Below are 19916 nucleotides of genomic sequence, written 5' to 3'. Positions count from 1 at the left end.
ACATTTTCTATCATTTTATGTACAGCATTTCTGTCTTATGTGTTTCTATGTTAGATATTTTATACATTTTCTATCGTTATTATCCATGCTTTCTGCCTTACTTGTTTCTATGTAAGATATTTTATACATTTTCTATCATTTTATGTACAGCATTTCTGTCTTATGTGTTTCTATGTTAGATATTTTATACATTTTCTATCATTATTATCCATGTTTTCTACCTTACGTGTTTCTATGTCAGATATATTACACATTTTCTATCATTTTATGTACAGCATTTCTTTCTTACGTGTTCTTATATAAGATATTTTATACATTTTTCATCATTATTGTCGATGGTTTCTCTCTTACGTGTTTCTATGTTAGATATTTTATACATTTTTCATCATTATTATCCATGTTCTCTGCCTTACGTGTTTCTATGTAAGATATTTTATACATTTTACACCATTACACCATGCTTTCATTCTTACGTGTTTCTATGTCAGATATTTTATACATTTTTCTATCATTATTATCCATGTTTTCTGCCTTACGTGTTTCTATCTCAGATATTTTACACATTTTCTATCATTTTATGTACAGCATTTCTTTCTTACGTGTTCCTATATAAGATATTTTATACATTTTCCATCATTATTGTCGATGCTTTCTCTCTTACGTGTTTCTATGCCAGATATTTTATACATTTTCTCTCATTATTATACATGTTTTCTGCCTTACTTGTTTCTATGTCAGATATTTTATACATTTTCTATCATTTCATGTAGAGCAGTGTTTCTATGTTAGATATTTTATACATTTTCTATCATTAATGTCCATGCTCTCTGTGTTACATGTTTCTATATCAGATATTTTATACATTTTATATACAGCATTTCTGTCTTAAAATTACCGTAGCGTATTGTGGTAGTCATGTTTTTACTCGATGGCTGAGTTTTTCTTTTATATAACAAAATATATTTACTTTTAATTTTCACATCCAAAGTATATACTCTAAAACTATATACACTCTATAACTATATACTCTAAAAATGTACTTAATTTAATTTTTCTTTGTTAATATACCTGAAATATCTTAAAGTTGAATATTTGATGGTCCTTTACGGAGTATAAAAAGGATGGTCGACATTTTCCTTCACGGATTCACACCTGTGTACCTTCACGAAGGGAGTTGTACTTAAACCTATTAGTTGATCGTGAGACGGGACCTGCAAAGTGCGCTGTCAACTAGGGTTAGGTATATACAGTGCATTCCGTATGTTTTATTAACATGATCAGGGGAAATTGTTGCCTGATGGCTATCGAAGAACCGTCTATGACCAACATATATTCTTACAGAGACCAATGTTTATTATCCACTTTAAAACAATAAATTACTTGCTCGTCGTAGATAAACTATAGTATGCAAATATTTACGCTTTCCTTTCGCCTTTCAGTTAACGTCTTGTGCGTCAAAATCAGATAAATAACAACGAAGATATAATGTAATGGTCTTTTAGCACGTTAGTTTGTTTGAACATAATTTATGGATGGTAATCATTCGTTGGTTAGTTTTCGTCATAATTGGATTATATCTGAATATCATTGTAAAATGGTAATTGTTGTAGATAAAATATAATATGCAACAAATCGAAAAATAGTCATCTTGGAGATTTATGTATAGTAGTGGATATGTAGATAAGACTCTTGACTAATTATACGTTCAGATGAGATCTGTGTGTATTAGTGAGTGTTCAGCGGAGACTCTTGTCGAATTGTACGTTCAGTGGAGATTTGTGTATAGTAGTGGTCGTTCAGATGTGGCTTGTAGAGAACGTTTAGGTCCTTATCGGTTTGTGATCAGACAACTCATATCTATGTCGAGTAATATACGTTAGTTGTTTGAACATACTGGAAGAATGGTAAACATCCGTTTGTTAGTCCTCGTTATGATTTAATTATATCTGAATATCGTTGTAAAATAGTAATTGTTGTAGATAAAATCGAGTATGCAATAAAACGTTATGGTATACTAATAGTCATAGTTGTGAGTTACTGTTCCGAGGATACTTATAATGACTGCTCAGATGAGATTTATATATTTATGTATAGTAGTTGATGACCTACATTTCCGTCTTTCCTGTGGTGTCCAATATAATACTTTTTGTTATTCTGTTGTCGCTCATTCTTTAGACGTGTCCATACCACCGTAGTTGTGATGTCCTTCGTTATTCTGCGTCTGGTATACGTCTGATATGAGTTAAATTGCTTCTGCTATACGTCTGATGTTTAAGCGTTGAAACTACGTTTTAAGTATATTAATATAGCGTGGTTGGCAGTATATTTTAGACATGCGTTGGAGCGCGTTAGAGATGTTTACTTTTTGATGTATCAGTTTATCGATGTATTTAATCAACACTTTATATAGATCCGCATCAATTTTTCAAACCATTAAGTGTTTGGTAGCCAGTTGAGTAAGACGTGACTATGGGTGAAGAATGCCGTATGTATTCAGAAAACTAACATTGGTAACTTAATAGGTACCATTTATCGTCTCAATTTCAATATTGTTGTATATCGATGTTCTTATATAGTATTTACCTTTAGTGATATACTTGATTTTTTTTACAATTTTTTTCGAATATTCAATATGCGCAATCTCTTGTGGTGTTTTTTATATACACATATTATTGTCAGATTATGTTGAACGATTATGTAGCTTAGAGGTGTGCTTTGGTGCGGGGTATGGCGACGTATCACGGCCAACTTTAACAAGTAATATTGAATTAATAATCAACATTCTTTTTACATTTTTATCAATTTGTTTCTGCATCTCTCTCCTCTTCTGATGACGTATGTGGAAATGTTGATCATCCTCTTATGAAAGCTTTTAGTATTAAACTCTTGATTTATACAATGTAAACCTTTTATATCAGTATTACGTTAAACGGCTTTACGCCTATACCATTTTACACTATGTTGAACTGTACCATTATTATTATATGCACATGTTCGACCCCTCGTAAAACACCGAAGTATATAATGCGCGAAACGGTTGCGCCTACGGTTCAAGCTGGTCGATCCTCTAGCGTTCAATGCCTCATGCGCGAAAGCGGTGGCGCTTACAGTTCATGCCGTTTCAGACCTTTCGTCGTTGCGTTCTTTTTTTTATATCCATTATTACCTACTTATATCAATTGGTTACCTAGCTGTGTGGCTAGCGTGTGTATCTTTGGTGCTGCTGGTCCCAGGTTCGAGTCCTACACACGTTAAAATTTTTTATTTAATAATAATAATTTAATAATTTGGATTAAAATTGTCTTATAGATAGTTGAAATACAAAAATAATATGTAAATTAATTCATAATAAAAATAACTAATTACTAAACTTAAAAAAGGTGTCTAGCGTAAAAAACAAGTTAGGACTTGTCGGTGACGTCATCGCGGGATGTGACCAGTGAGCGGACGGTGCTTGTGACGTCACTCCGCCAAGGTCACGTGGGCTATCGAGAGGCGCGAGGAACTGCGTCGAGAGTGCGGGGTCAAAGGTCAAAGTGGGGTATAGTGGGACACTATCTACTGACAATGTTTGTTCCTAACCCTGGACGTTTGGCTGTTACCGTATCCGAAATGTAGATTTTTTCCGTTAATCTTTAAAAAGAAAAATTGCACACGAAATTCGGTAAGGTTAACACGAACACTGTACAATTGCGAAAAATATCCTACTGACTTCGACAGTTACGAAGTTCAAAGCCGAAAACGGATTTTTTAAAAATTTTATTTTCGTAACAAAATTTATTTATTGAGAACGTACAAGTATGGTAACAACTACAAAACAAAAAGCTCTTAATCTAATTAAACACTGGTATATATAGTCTTTCTATATGTCGTCACACATTGGATAATCCAGGGACGTAACTGGAACTTCTCTATTTTAAACGTTGATTTTTTTCTCAATAAATTGTATTGGTGGATTTAATTAAACCAAAAAAACATATAAAATTTTTGAAATACTCATTTCTATGTCGTTTAACCCTCCTTTCCACGGGTGACTTTTTTGTGGCACAAATCCACGGGTGGGGTCTATCAGAACCAAATTTTAAACATGGTTTTTCTCAATAAAAATTTTTTTTTTTTTTAATATTTTTAAGGAAATTTACTGATGTAACGTTGTATTACCTAAATGTACACATAATATGTGTATTAATATCTATTGGTATTATATATAGTTTAGTTATACTGCGAATAGTTTACTGCGAAATAACTAACACCATTATTTTTTTACAAGAGTTTACTAAAAGTGTCATGAACGGCAAAATACAAAAGAAAAATATAAAAAAATACAATATTATTACTCTATATAGTTACAGTAATACAAGTAAAAACTAAATATCCAAAATTTAAATTGGAAACAGAAAATAGAGGGGGTTAAATAATGTTAATTTTGTTTCTATACAATCGGCACAACATGCTTTTATATGTTCCACACATAATCAGTTTTTGCACAATTGGCAAAATACCTAGTTTTTCTTTTTTTACAATACTTACACCATCCCCATTTTCCCGGGGGCTGGGTCATCCCTCGTCGTTTGCACAATTCCAGAAAATTTTGCAGCAAGTAACCGTGATGTTCTCGGTATACGCATATTTAACGCTCTTATTTTCATATTTTTCTGGACTGACGCAATTCCTAAAGACTTCAGAAACAATCGACGAGAAGACCGAAATTCCGCATTCGTATTATTGGACGTATGTATCGGAGTATATAATAAATGCATTTACACCTGTAATATTAGCCAAGCCTTAGCACAAAACAAGAAACGTCCACTCACGGGTGGGGTCTGTCAGGATACTTTTGTATGTAGCGATTGAAGGGATTCATACAATTTTACCAAATTATGCCAAAGTGTACTATTCAGTAACATTAAAAGGTACACCGAGTCTAGGAAAAAAATACAAAAAAAAATTGAAAAAATTAAGCAAATTTCATTTATACTTGTACTGATGGACCCCACCCGTGGGATGGAGAGTTAAAATTTTTTCAACTCCTTTTAATTCTCTGAAATTCCCATCGGAATTTTTTAGCTGTTTAATTTTGTATTATACTCTCACCTCCTTTTTTTCGTGATAAAACTTCAGATAACCTTTTTTTACTTTTTTGGTTAATTAGCCTGGTGTATATGCATGTAACATATCTGTTTTAGGGATCAGAAAAATAATGAAGGCGTAACAATATCCAATGAATGTGACAAATATGAAGATGTCAATAATTATAGTTTAGTACGAAAACTGGGCCACGGAAAATATAGCATTGTTTTCGAAGGTCACCACGAAAACAACGATGAAAAAGTTGTAATCAAGGTTCTAAAACCCGTCAGAAAAAGCAAAATTGAACGAGAAATTAAAATTTTAGAATGTTTAAAAGGTGGTACCAATATTATAAGATTGCTATCTGTAGTAAATATCCCAACTACAGCTTTAGTCTTTGAAAAGTTAAATCGGAATAAAGATTTTAAATCTGTTTATTTGAAATTTACGGAGCCAGAGACAAGGTATTATCTGTATGAAGTTTTAAAAGCTTTAGACTATTGTCACAGTAAAGGAATAATGCATAGAGATGTAAAGCCTCATAACATAATTATAGATCAAGCCAGTAATAAAATTAGGTTGATTGATTGGGGATTAGCAGAGTTCTATAGTCCAGGACAGGAATATAATGTTAGAGTGGCTTCCAGATATTTTAAAGGACCAGAGTTACTAGTTGATTATGGATATTACGATTATTCTTTGGATATGTGGTCTCTTGGTTGTATGTTTGCAGCAATGCTATTTCGCAAAGAACCTTTTTTCTATGGAATGGATAATTTAGACCAACTAGCTAGAATCGTGAAAGTTTTGGGTAATTTTTTTAAATATTTTATTATTGTAGTATTTATAGTGTTATGGAGCATCAGCGTGATTTTAAAATGAACAAAACTTACTTTAGAGAGTTTGGTTCATCGTTTGTATATTGATAACTTTTTTTATTAAAGTCTTTAACGTTTTTTTTTTTATTTTTGTATGTTTAGTATATCCAAATCAGACATCCGTCCAGGCACATCCTCTTTCTTAAAAAAAAATTAATTTTTTAATGCTGAAAACAACACTGTGTAACGAGAAAGTTAATTTCGACGTACCCCATATAACGGTTGCCGCTCTCCGAATAATGACGGGTAGAACAGAATCTTCGAGATGAGGTTCTGCAGAACATACGACGCGGCCAGCCTGGCGTTTATAATGGCGACGATAAAGGTGGAATACTTTAGATGATTCTCGAAAAATACTTTTGGTATTTATATGAAGCGCTGTTATTTAAGTTAGTTGATAAGAGAATATCGTACTCTAAAATTTAAATAAATAGTTTATATAAATAAGAACCGCTCTTTTTATTTACACATTTTATTTACAGTAGTGTCAGAACTACCAGTAACATAGTTATGTGAAAAAATAGAAGAACGAGAAGACTGCAGCGGGTCCAAGAAGATCCTTCAAGAACGACTGAAGGATCTTCTCAACAAGAATGGAGATGACCCAGACACATTCCATTTTCAATCAGCAGAAGAAGCAGTTTTAACGAAGATCAAAGAAACTTCTAGAAAGAATGATGAAAGGTTTGAAAATGTTGCTAAAAGATTCGACGAGAAATTTGAAAATGTTTCTCTAATAATTAAAGAAACTTCTAAAAAGAATGACAGATTCGAAAATGTTTCTAGAAGATTGGACAAGATATTTGGAAATGCTTCTCAAATAATTGAGGAAACTTCTGAAAATATTTCCAAAAGATTTGATGAAACTTCTCAAATAATTAAAGAAGTATGTAGACAGAACAATGAGAAATTTGAAAAAGTTTCTAGAACATTCGATAAGGTAGAAGAGAAGATCAAACAGTTAGAGGGCACGATAACCAATACGAAAATGCCACTATCAGTTAATGTAGTAGTTTTACATCCTGTAGTGAAAAAAAAATCACCGAGAGATGAAATGACACATCATATGAGATTTAAATTGCCACCATTTGATGGGAAGTTTTCTTGGTCCATATATTTTAGAAAATTTAAAGCTACTGCGACAGCCAATTATTGTACCGAACAAGAAAAGGCTGTTTTCTTGACTGCTGCTTTACAAGGCGATGCTGCGGATATCCTAAGATCGATTCCTAAAGATCAAGAAAAATGTTATGAGACCTTGTTCACTCGACTAAAAAAAGCCCATGGAGATGCCCATCTACAATAAGTCTACAAAGTACATATAAGAAATAGAATTCAACGAGCAAGTGAGAATTTGCAAGAGTGTGAAGCAGATGTCGCTCGTAGAGCGCGGTAGGGTTATCCTGAGGCACCAGATAACATATTGGAAGAAATTGCTGTAGATACCTTCGTCAATGGGTTGAGAGACAATGAACTACAGAAAGCTTTACGACTAGCAAAAACGCTCGCCATTGTCTTGGAACACGAAACAGCTAGTCAAGCTTCAGGGAGCTATCGAGTACGAACGTCTGAAGAAGACGATGAACAAAACGAAAAACATCTGGAGAAAATCTCACGGAAAATAGTTCGTAACACGATTCCAGGGGGACGAGAGCCCAGATCTTGGAATAATGGCGACGTAGGTCACATTCGCCGTAAGTTGGTAGAAAATAATACAACAGTCATAAAACTAAAACAGATCGAACATGGGACTAGAAGAGTTCATTCAAATGCTGATGCCTTTTTGGAGACAGTCATGCAGTGCAAATTGTAATCACTGTAATAAATTCGAGGAAACTATTTGCCCCGTGGGACGAACGACTGTTATGAATGATCAATGGCAGCCTCAACAACTACAAGACGCCCAAGCAGATAATCCATGTACAAAAAGAGTATTTAATGGGATGCGTCGTGGTGGTAGACTTTCTTGGCAAGACATTAGTAGTTCTAAGCAAGACTTCTGGTAATCCAGAAGTCAAGTCCTACTGGAGCAAATGAAATTGCTTGGTACGAAAAGATGATCGTGTGTATAGAAGCTTTGAGAACGATGATGGTACAGAATCTAAGCTTTAGTTGATTGTACCTAAAAGCAAAGTGTTAGAAGTATTGCGTCCGTTGCATGACGGCGCATTAGGTGGACACTTTGGTATTACTAAGACTCTGTGTACAACCTGTAATGGTCCAGTTGGTTAAAAAAGGGCACCCATAAAACAGTATAAGTTGGTAGTCCTATGGAAGAGTAGCAATCGATATTGCAGGGCATTTCTAGAAACGGATGATGAAAATAAATATATCTTGGTAGCTGTGGATTATTTTACTAAATGGACTGATGTCTAGGCGATATCAAATCAAGAAGCTGCTACCGTTGCAGAGATACTGATTAGAGAATTCTTCAGCCGATTTGGAGATCCACTTCGATCAAGGATGAAACTTCGAGTCAACCCTCTTCCAAAACGTTTGTAAAATAATTGGTGTCAATAAGATCAGAACGACACGCCTATATCCTCAATCAGATCAGAACGACACGTCTATATCATTAATCAGATGGAATAGTCGAAAGGATGAACAGAGCGATGGGTAAACACGTCTCCAAAGTTGTATGCGAACATCAAAGATATTGAGACCAGCATATACATTTATTCCTAATGGCCTACCGCTCGACCCTGAATAAAACTACAGGCCAGACTCCAACCTGACTGATGTTGGATTGTTAAGTTCGTTTGCCCAGCGACCAAGAGTTTGGCTGCAGATCTTCCGAAGAACATGTTGCAAGTGAAAAGTATGTAGATCGATAACAGAATAAAGAACATTCATGAACTTGCTCAACAACACATCCAATTAGCCAGAGACAGAATGAAAGTTCAATATGGTTCTCGATGCAAGAATGAAAGTTTTGAAGTAGTTGATCTTGCCTGGTTATATAATCTACAACGTCGTCGAGGCTTATCTTCTAAACTGCAAATACAATTGGAAGGTCCTTAGGAAATTTAAAAGAGAATAAGTTACGTAATATACCGAATTAAGAAATTGCCTTAAGGTAAACCAAAAGATCTTCACATAAATCGTGTTGCACCTTATGCCAGCTCAAATGAAACAGAAGAAGCACGAACCCGTCAACATAAGATCAAAAATTATCAACTACCAAGATTTAAGGAATTTATGTCAAATTACGCAAAACGAAAGAGTGGAAGATTCGGCATGGCCCCAGAAGTTCAGCAGGATCTATTTAGTGTTCCTAAAAATAATCTCTCTAGCCCACTGTGTTGTTCATGACCTGGAGAATGACTAAAGGAATATCGTCCGTATTCAATAAGAAGTTTGGTCGCTTGGATAGTTAAAAAATCAGCAGCCTTAAGTTGGAAGAGTACTGCGATTCGAAGATGGTGCTTTGAAGATGATTTGCTATATATGGTGACCAGTAACCAGGAAGTCTTATACAGAGAGGGCGAGCTACGAGGACATATGGCATGCTCTAACTAATTTGAAGAAAATCGTGTGCAATTATGACATCCAGAATTTGGTTTTACCGAAGATAGACTATTCCTTAGAAAATCTGGATTGGTAGATTGTCAGAAGCATGCTTAAAGTGATCTTCCGAGAAACCGGCATGTGAATGACTGTAGCATTAACCCAAAGAGATCGTGTCTTTCAAAGACAGTAGACTGTTATTTGTTCTTAGGGGTTTAGGCAGAGCTGGAGAGTACGATAGATTGCGCTATCCTGGGCCTACATATACAGTTGCTGATCGGGACGTTCAGATCTAAGAGGGGAGCAGTGTAACGAGAAAGCTAATTTCGATGTACCCTATAGTGTTGCCCAAAATCGGTCTTGGTCTTGTAGTCTTTGTCTTGTTCTTGCGTTTTTGCAAGACCAAGACCAAGACGAAGACCGCCTAATGCTGGCAAGACCAAGACTGACCGTGCAAGATTTAAGCAAGGACAAGACTAAGCCTGCGAGACTCTTGCGTCTTGCAGTTAGGACTAAGTGTCGTTTTAGCGAGTATAGTATTTCGGTTACATGCTTAAAGACTCAATATGTTTATGGTATTACAAACAATACCATAAACATACATACTGAATCAAAATATTCATTACAAAAACACATTTGACACGTGCTCAGAGGTCATAATTACAATGTAAAAATAGAATATTTTGTACATTCTTTTCCAGCAGACGACTTCTTCGCTCTGAAATTAATTGTCCATATTTTGAGAATAGCCGCCCTGTAATCATAAAGTAATCTTAAGGCGCGTTTTCACGGTACACTTCGGATGATCATCCCCGATGAATCATTCAAAGTAATTGCGACGATGAAAGTAAATATCGTTTACATGGATTACCAAGACTGAATTAGTCTGTTCACTTATAAATGGCGCCGACTGAAGTTGTACGTGCTGGAATTGGCATAATAAGTGAATATCTTTTAAATGAACTTAGACATGTACTTGACAAATAGAGGATTAAGAAAAACGACGTTGGGGGGTAAGGTCGTGGATAAATCGACGCTACAAAATAGGGCGTCAACGTGTTTGCTAAAGGAATAGTATACAGGAGATCAAGTCATGTTAAAAAACCATCTAAGAATGTCTGAAGTGCAATTTGAAGAGGTACTTGTTAAAGTCACACCGTTAATTTAAAAGCAAAGCACAACCACGAGAGAATCTCTTCATCCGAGACTGAAATTGCAAATTGTACTTAATCTTGCAGCTGGAGATTGCTTTTCAACACTCGAAGCTTTGTATCGTGTACCTAAATGCTCCATTTCCTATTTTCTGCCGTTCACTAGTCACTGCCGATGAATCACAGCAATAAATGCATGTTTACATGGTTCACTTTGAATGATTCATCCGCGATGCATCCTCTAAAGTGAGAAAAAGTAGAACTCGGTTCAACTTCGTTCAATATTCATTTTGGATGATCATTTTCGATGATTAATAGTTTACACGATTCATTTATTTTTCACTTTGGATGATTCATCCGGGATAATCATCCAAAGTGTATCGTGAAAACGCGCCTTTATCTTGCATTGCGACACCGACAGTGATATCGTATCGAAATTTTTCAAGATATGTCATCCTAGCTATTAAAAAATATAATTGTTACGGACACCAACTTAATAATTCAATTTTTTTCCCAATATAACTTAGTTAGGAGGAATCTAAATAAACAAATCTTCTGCTGAATTTGCGATGAGATCATTCGATTAAACAAAATTTGCTGAAAGAGCGCGGCTAATATTTAAAAGTACCGAGACAATTAATAACAGATAATGTCGCCTACTGTGTAAACAAAATACCGAAGTATTTAAACGAAGTAACGATATAGAATTCTCGGTTTGTTATTAGATACTTAGGGTATTGGATAGTAACGAACATAAAGTAAAATAAATATAAAATTATAACTAGTAGTATAGAAGTTACTTTTTCGACATCACTTAACTTCATTCCCAATTGAGCTTTCCTTTGAGTCTGATGTAATAATTGTTTTTCAGTTTTACAAAAGTTTACAATTTGACATGAGGGACAAAGATTCAAATAGTTCTAGTCGGAGTAGTGAGCGTTGGAGTTATATATCTAAAAGACCTAAAAGCTAATTTGATGAGTTTTTCGAAATAATTCATGCAACCCAAATTGCTTTATGTAAATTGTGCCTACATAGAAAGGTTGAAATGAAAATGAAAAACAAAAACACGTCAGGTTTAAGGAAGCATCTAATATCTTTTCATAAAAAGGAATTACAAATATTTCTTCCTGAAAAACCAAAATTCGGTGGAGATATTACAAGCTTTTTAATAACCGCTGGAAAAAGTGGACATGTAAAAAAATATACTTTTACCTTATTACCAATTACATATTATGTACCTACTACTTTATTTTAGTAAATTAATGTATTTATTAAGTAGGTATATCCTTAATTTAAAATAACTTCTTTTGATTATCATTGCTTTTTTACCTATTCTTTATTTTTTCAAGTTAGTTTTTTATATAAAAGTAGAGATAAGATTGGTAAAAACATTTATTTTGCTTTAATAAGTGGATTATAGTTTGTTATCTTATCACCTAAAAAATCTGTGCCCTTGATACATGTATGTGGATTTTTTGCCCATCATGTCCATCAATCGCTTTCTAGGCAGATAATGTTCTTTAAAATACAGGTATGCTTATGTTTTGTGTTTTAACCATGTTTTAGAACATGTAAGCTTAGTAAATGCAAACATTTATTAAGAAACAGATTGACTTCCGTGGGGCATGGTAGATAGCTGAGTTAATTAGAGCATAGGCACGGATCGCTTAGATCGTGGCTTCAAACCACACCCGGTGTCAGTTTTTTAGACAATTATTAATTTTTTTGGTCTTTATTATGGCTATGTTAATTCAAGCTTAAAATGTACTTACTCTGTTACGTTGTTCTAAGATCTAAAGTAACGTTTAATAAATAACAATAGGCTAATAAGCAACTGCAAGACTTGCAAGACTCTTGCTGCAAGAGCAAGACCAAGACCGGGAGTGCAATACCAAGACCAAGACCGGGAGTGCAATACCAAGACCAAGACCAGGTGTATTGGCGCAAGACCAAGACCAAGATTGTCTAAGTCTCGTCTTGTTCTTGCAGTTGGACAACACTAGTATCATATATCTTCTTCTTCTTCTTCAAGTGCCATCTTCGTTCCGAAGGTTGGCGATCATCAGGGCTATACGTATTTTCGAAACTGCTGACCGAAACAATTCGTTGCTGCTACAGCTATACCATTCCCGTAGATTCTTTAGCCAGGAGTTTCGTCTTTTTGCTATGGACCTTTTTCCTGCTATTTTCCCTTGCATGATTATTCGAAGCAGTTCATATCTTTCGCCTCTTGTAATGTGTCCCAAGTATTGCAGTTTTCGTTTTTTGATCGTAAATATGACTTCCTTTTCTTTATTCATTCTTCTCAAGACCTCGACATTTGTGACTCTCTCGGTCCATGATATTCTCAGGATTCTGCGATACATCCACAGTTCAAATGCCTCTAATTTTTTGGTATCAATCTTTTTCAACGTCCATGACTCCATTCCGTAGAACAGCACAGAAAGTACGTAACATCTCATCAGGCGAAGTTTCATTTCAAGGCTCAAATCTCTTCCGCAGAACACTCTCTTCATTTTAGTGAATATGGATCTGGCTTTTTCTATTCTTATTTTGATTTCTGCTGAGCTATCGTTGTCTTCATTTATAAAAGTGCCTAAATATTTGTATTTGCTAACTCGATCGATAATTTCATTGTGTAAATATAAATTTTGAACATTTTGTGTTGATTTCGATATTACCATAAATTTAGTTTTCTTTATGTTCAAAGATAGTCCATATTCTTCGCTGCAGTACCATATATAACGGTTGCATCTCTCCGAATGATGACGCGTACACCAGAATCTTCAGGGCCAGGACACGCAACCTTGCAACCGTTTTTAACAGAAACCTTCAGGGTAGAGTGGTACGGTCGGTTCATCCTCCACGGTATCTGAAGTTACTTGATGATTACCAGCCGCTGCTTGAGAATGCGAACGAAGACTCTTCTGTTCCGTCTTTTTATTGTTTGAGAAATTAATAGTTGCGATTAACACCAACAAGAGGTTTACCGGGGGTTCTGCTTTCAACGGGGTGCTACTGACAATATAGAGTACTGTAGCAGTTCGAAGTTTCTTAGATTCAAATATTATTCTTACATGACAAAGGTTTATTAGTAATTTGTGCTCAGAAGGCACATTGAATTGTTAAGAGAGATGTCGGCTCGTCTGGTCTTATATACAATCGATACTATTTTTCTCAGCACGTAGGAACTGACTTGTGTTGACTGTTCACGAATTGCGAAATAATTTCTTTCAAGACCTTTACTAATTTCGACAATAACGTTTTAACAGTAAAATGCTCACTTCGAATCGTTACCTTCCGCGAAATAATTCTACGTCTTTATCAGACATTCATTTATTTTGGATGAATGGTTTAACTGCAAAGTGCTGCTTCAGCTCGTTCACCAATTCGAGGAATAATAATTCTAAGTTTGCTTGGGCTTTTATTTATTTCTGACCGTCGGTGATGTATCGAAGCACTTCGGCAGTTCAACAACGTGCGAAATATTTTTAAGTCTCTCAGACTTATATTTATTTCAAACAACTTCTACCTGATCGTGAAGTGTTCACTTCGTGACGCTGTTTAGTTATTTTGCGAAATAATTCTAAGTACGTTTCAGACTTTTCTTTATTTTGAACAAATGATAACAGCAAAGTGCCGAATTCCTTCACTTGGTATTTGCGAGATAATTTTAAGGACGTGAGATTATCCAGCAAATTTCTAATTATCAAAATTTCTTTGTTGGCGAAGTCTTGAAATGGGCTACTCAGCCAAAATAGGTCTTGCTCATTTAAAATTTTTAAAATATTAAATTATACACATTATTGGTTATAGTCGCATTGAATAGTAATTGTAGGAAATATGAAAATGAATTGGTAAATTTAAGATTGAATTTCAAATAATATGCTTCTACAAGTTATGCACAAAATCGCTTACATTAAATTGGTGTTCTTTAGGATTTGGTTAACTATGCAAACCCAAAGGTGACTACTCAATTCATCACTGCTCAATCCCTTCAATGGATTCCTTCCATGAAATTCTTGTTGGACGCGAGACGGTACCGCCTGATATGTGACGTTCCGAATTCTTAACCTTTTCGTTGAAGGTTGGAAGCGAAGTCGTACCTTCTCTGTTAAAATCTACTCACTCGGGCATGCCTATTTTGATATATGAGCGATTTGTGTGCGTCGAAGTAAAATCATATTATATCGCGCTTTGAATGAAATGCGACCAATAAGCACATAAGGTTATTCTGCATCATTTCGAGGAAATATAATTATTAAAATCTAAAACTTATTCTACCCGAAATAAATTAAGTATTATAATAATATTCAATATAAAATAAAGAAATAAGGATTCCTTAACACGCATTAAGACACATATTTCCGGTTACATTGACATCTTTGTTCAGGCATCTGTCCTAAAATGTCATCTTGATCAGTTGATACCTAAAGATCCTTATCGAGACTACGTCTCAGGGCCAGCAACCCCAGTTTGGGAGTCTTACATTGCCATGCAGTGAATTGTATTTAAAACTTTAACATCCTGTAATATTATTAGCAACAATGTAATTTAAAACTAATTTAATAACATTTAAAGGGTTTTTACTCGTATATTATTGGCTTCATACATGTACAACTATAGTACGTCCACTCTATATTTTCCCATGCATGAAATTATTCACGAATTAATTTTTATACTAGGTCTCTTTTTTACTCAACAGAAATTAGTATTGCAAAATTAAGCCGCTTGTTCATAGAAATCACAATAAGTTAAACAATGATCAACAATATGGCATATCTTTATATACCTTGTTTACTGTAAATTTTGACATTAATCTCTTGCTTTCTCTGTAAGTCGCGTTAATAGCTTAGAGATATCTGCAAACTTCTTAATAAACCTTCGGTAGTAAGTACATAGTCCAAGAAAACTTCTCACTTGATGTTTGTCAGTTGGTTCTGGCTATTACTTAATGGAATCGATTTTTCCCTTATCCACGGTCACTCCTTCTTTACTGACTATATGACCCAGATAATTGACTTTACCTTGAAATATCTGGCACTTCTTTGAGTTAACATCAATTGGGCAGCTTTAAGTCTATTAAAAACGTTTTCTTAATTCTTCAGATGATATTTAAATGTCTCCCTCAAGACGATTATGTCATCTAGATAAATCAGGCATGTTTTCCAAGATAACCCTCTCAACACATTTTCCAGAAGCTTCTCAAATGTCGTAGGAGCGTTACAGAGTCCAAATAGCATAACGTTAAATTGCCACAATCCAGATCCTGTGGTGAAGGCTGTTTTCTCTTTATTTACTGGGTCCATTTCTACCTGCCAGTATGCAGACTTCAAATCCAAAGTAGAAAACAATTTACTTCCAGCCAATGTGTCCAATGTGTCATTGATCCGAGGCAGAGGATAACTATCTTTCTTGGTAACGTTATTCAGCAAACGGTAATCCACACAGAACCTCGTCGTTCCGTCTTTCTTTTTAACCAGGACCACCGGAGAAACCCATGGGCTCGTAGAAGGTTCTATCACCCCGTATTTCTTCATTTCCTGAACAATCCTTTCAGCTTCCTCTCTTTTCGCCTGTCGAGCTGTTTGACGAATTGACTTAGCATTACCAGTATCAATTTTATGCTTAACAATGGTAGTTCTTCCCGTCTTTCCTCCTTTCGGTACGAAAATATTACGATACTGCCGAAGAAATTTCTTTAGTTTCCTTTTCTTCATCTGATTTAGAGACTGTCCAGCAACTGCAACCATTTGGTCGAATTTGTCGTTGGAATTATCGGATGTTGTCGTCTGACGGATTATGAATGTCACAGGTACACAAGCTCCTACTTTTGTCTCTTTCTTGATGGTCACTAGGTAGTCATTGACATTGATAAGTCTCACAGGTATTTCTTTAGCCGAAGTCACCAATTCCTTTCCGATTATGATTCCTCGGCCAACCTCGTCGTCATGGTTCCAAGGCTCCATCATAACGGGTGTTCCTTCGTCCACAATTCCCTGTAGCCGCGCTACTATGATCGTTTCGCTTCTCGCAGGCACGACTGTATCTTCTTTAATGGCTGCTTGCAGAGTGTTGTCATCATGTGGATGAAGAAATACCTCCTCGTTGCCAACTGTGATTACCTTATTCTTAAAATCCAATTGGAATCCATGCGTATTCATTACGTCCATTCCTAATATAACACCTCTTCGATGTCAGCAAATATAACAGTATGGATGAACTTTTCTGCTCCAATTCCTAATTGTACCTGGATTTCTCCATGAATGTTGGCATTTTCACCTGTAGCGGTCCGAAGTCGCAACCTCGTTGATAACAGTTTCTTACGGCTGTTTATAACTGTCGGGCGTATAATGGTTCTGGTCGCTCCGGTATCCACCAACAACGTATGCCTTTTACCATTTATTTCTCCATCTACATATACACTATCTTCTCGACATTTCAAAGAAGCTATTAGTATGAGAGGATCTTTGGAAAAGTTCCGGGTCGAAGCTGCCCCCCTAAGGCCGACCCGTTCCAGTTTTCCTGATGGTGAATTTCTTGATTTTATGGTTTTCGTTTTCTTGTATTTAATAATTTTCATCATATTAACGAGCTGGTCAAGTTTATCTTCATCTCCTTTCTCTTTTACAGTCCTAACTTTACTGTACTCGCCAGAGGCCTGCGTAGCTGACTCGTATTCGAGGGCGGCGGATAAGACATCAACCAGCGTCTTGTCACGAGCTAATCGCAGTGTTCTCTGCATTTCATGATCACGAATGCCATCAATAAATGTTTGAACGGCCAATTTTTCCATCATGCCTTTGGGAGCTGTTGGATAAGCATATCGTACTAATCTGGCAATATCTACCTCATATCCTCGAAGAGCCTCATCTCTCTTTTGTCTTCGATTTTTAAGCTGCAACTGATATACATGCTCCAAATGTTCGTGGCCATATCGCATATTTAACCTCTTCTTAAGTTGTTCGAAATCATCCGTCTCCTCTACGGCTATTGTCTGAAGCACATCGAAGGCATCTCCTCGAAGAGCGATACTCAGGTTTACAGCCTTTTTTTTTCAGACCATCCATTCGCTCTTGCAGCTGATTCGAACTGTTTCATGTAGTTGTTCCATGACGATTTTCCGTCGAAAGTTGGGACTTTCACATGAACAGAACCTCCACTTGCTTCAAATTTCGGCCGTGTTTCCAACTTACATTTCGTCTCGTCTTCTTTTGTCTCTACTGTAATTGGATTGTTTTCTCTCTGCCGTCCCTTTTTCCTCCATCTTCCTTTTCATGTCTTTCTATATCTTTTCATTCTATCTATCGTCGAGGCCAGACATCTCAGAAGTGACTTTAGAGATTTCCAAAGAGATACGATGTCACCAGAAACTTTGGAAATCGACGAGATGACAGCAGTATGTTTGTCTTCAAATATATAAGTTTCTGGGTCCAAACCCTCTTCCTTCAAAGCGTTCTTTAGTCCTTGGACTAAATCACCCCTTTTTTCCGGTAGAAGCTAATTATCTGTCCTCGAGAAGTCTTCTTAAACCCGTAACTGTGAGCTCATAAATCGTAGACATTTTCACTATTTATTTAAAATATTCCACTTTTCTGACACCAATGAACTGAGTTTATTAGTCTAATTTATTAACTTTATTTATTATAAAATGTTTTAACACTTAGTGTATTAAAGTCCTTATTTGTAAATTATTACACTAATTTATTTCACAGTATAATTATATAATTTATTTACGTTTATTACAATTTATATTCCCGACAATACGCGCGTTACATTTCGAAACTCGACTCGGTATTATTATTCAGACTGTCTAACACAATGAAAATTCCTCTATATATATTTATTAACCGTTGTTCTGGAGTCCCTTCGAAGAGGACCGATATTGACCTGTGCTGACCTCTGAACTGTCTCGAACGGCATGGAAGAAGACCGGTTTTATCGTAGGAGAAACTACTAGAAAATTCTTATTGGAATGATAACATGTTTACAGGTTAAATATGAGTCATATTTATCGTAACAATAGTCTAGTGAAATAGTTATTCCATTAAAATTCTTTAATAAAATAAGTTTGTCCTTTTAAGAACTTTTCAACCTTTTTTACCGTAAAAATCATTATAAGTTATATTTACACCCAATATATTGTGAAACTGAAAGTTTTTTTACATTGTAACCAACAAATATTTTTTTGCATACCTACAAAATTAGTGTGTGATAAAACAAAATATCTTCATATCCTCAGAACACCCCAGAATCCCCAGAATTTAGAAGGGATTAAAATAAGAATCAGCTATTGTTCAACTATTGGATTATATATTTCCTTAATATCGATGGGCACAGATAAAAGTCTTAAATTCACAATATTTTTAGCGACATACTCTATTAAAATACGTATTTTGTTTGTTTTAGGAACACGTGAACTTGTTGAATATCTTAACAAATACAAAATTATCTTTGACCCAGTAAGTCTAAAGGTAATTGGCAGTCATACCAGAAAATCTTGGCAGAAATTTGTTAACACCGAACATGAACATATGTTGAATGAACAATCTGTAAATTTATTGGAAAGTTTGTTAAAAATTGATCACGCGGAGAGAATAACTGCTAGAGAAGCCTTAAGCCACAAGTATTTTACACACATAAGAAAAAATACTTTAAACAAAACTACCTTTTAATAAATATTCACTAATTTACAAATAAATATTCATACATAAATAATTAGTTTTGAACAGATTTAGCTTACTCGCTTCTGTTTTTCTAAATATATAAACAATTTTGAAAAAAAAGTCTTTTATTTCAAATTTGACTTAAAATATTTGTTAAATTCGAGGCTTGCTAATTAAAATACCAAAAATCTCAAAAATCAAGAAAAATGCTGAAAAATCACATTAAAAACACGAAAAATACCGAAAAACACGAAACACTTGAAAATTATGAAAAATGCCAAAATACACGAAAAATGCCGCAAAACACGAAAAATACCGAAAAACTCAAAAATCACTTAAAATGACATTAGGGTGATTCGGTGTACCAAAAAATACTAAAAATACGCGGAATACCAAAAATCACGAAAAACGTCAATATGCCCCAGTTGTATGTAGACTGAATAATGGCGTACGAAGGAATCATAATATGAAGCGTTTACCGAAAGTAAAATCGAATTGGGAGATTGCCTATGTTGGGTGAATGGGTAATGACAGAACGAGCGGTGCTTTTTCGCGTTTTTCAGCATTTTTTGCTAATTTTGAGTTTTTGGTTTTTTTCGTGTTTTTCAGAATTTTCCCTAATTTTCGAGTTTTTCGGTGTT

At 35.0% G+C, this 19916-nt stretch overlaps 1 protein-coding gene across 1 annotated transcript in view; it reads left to right on the top strand.

Annotated features, from left to right (window-relative positions):
- The window catches only part of LOC140439731 (casein kinase II subunit alpha-like), a 123026-nt gene extending 103645 nt beyond the window's left edge, over window positions 1-19381 (top strand). Inside the window, exons 2-3 of the mRNA XM_072529859.1 lie at window positions 5187-5881; window positions 19019-19381. Coding sequence (XP_072385960.1) covers window positions 5187-5881; window positions 19019-19284 — 961 coding nt within the window. The 3' untranslated portion in view covers window positions 19285-19381. The remainder of the gene's footprint in view (window positions 1-5186; window positions 5882-19018) is intronic.
- The last annotated feature ends 535 nt before the right edge of the window (window positions 19382-19916 follow it).

The sequence above is a fragment of the Diabrotica undecimpunctata genome, chromosome 4 (assembly GCF_040954645.1).
Source record: "Diabrotica undecimpunctata isolate CICGRU chromosome 4, icDiaUnde3, whole genome shotgun sequence".
NCBI lineage: Eukaryota > Metazoa > Arthropoda > Insecta > Coleoptera > Chrysomelidae > Diabrotica > Diabrotica undecimpunctata.
This window is presented reverse-complemented; position numbering and strand designations above follow the sequence as displayed.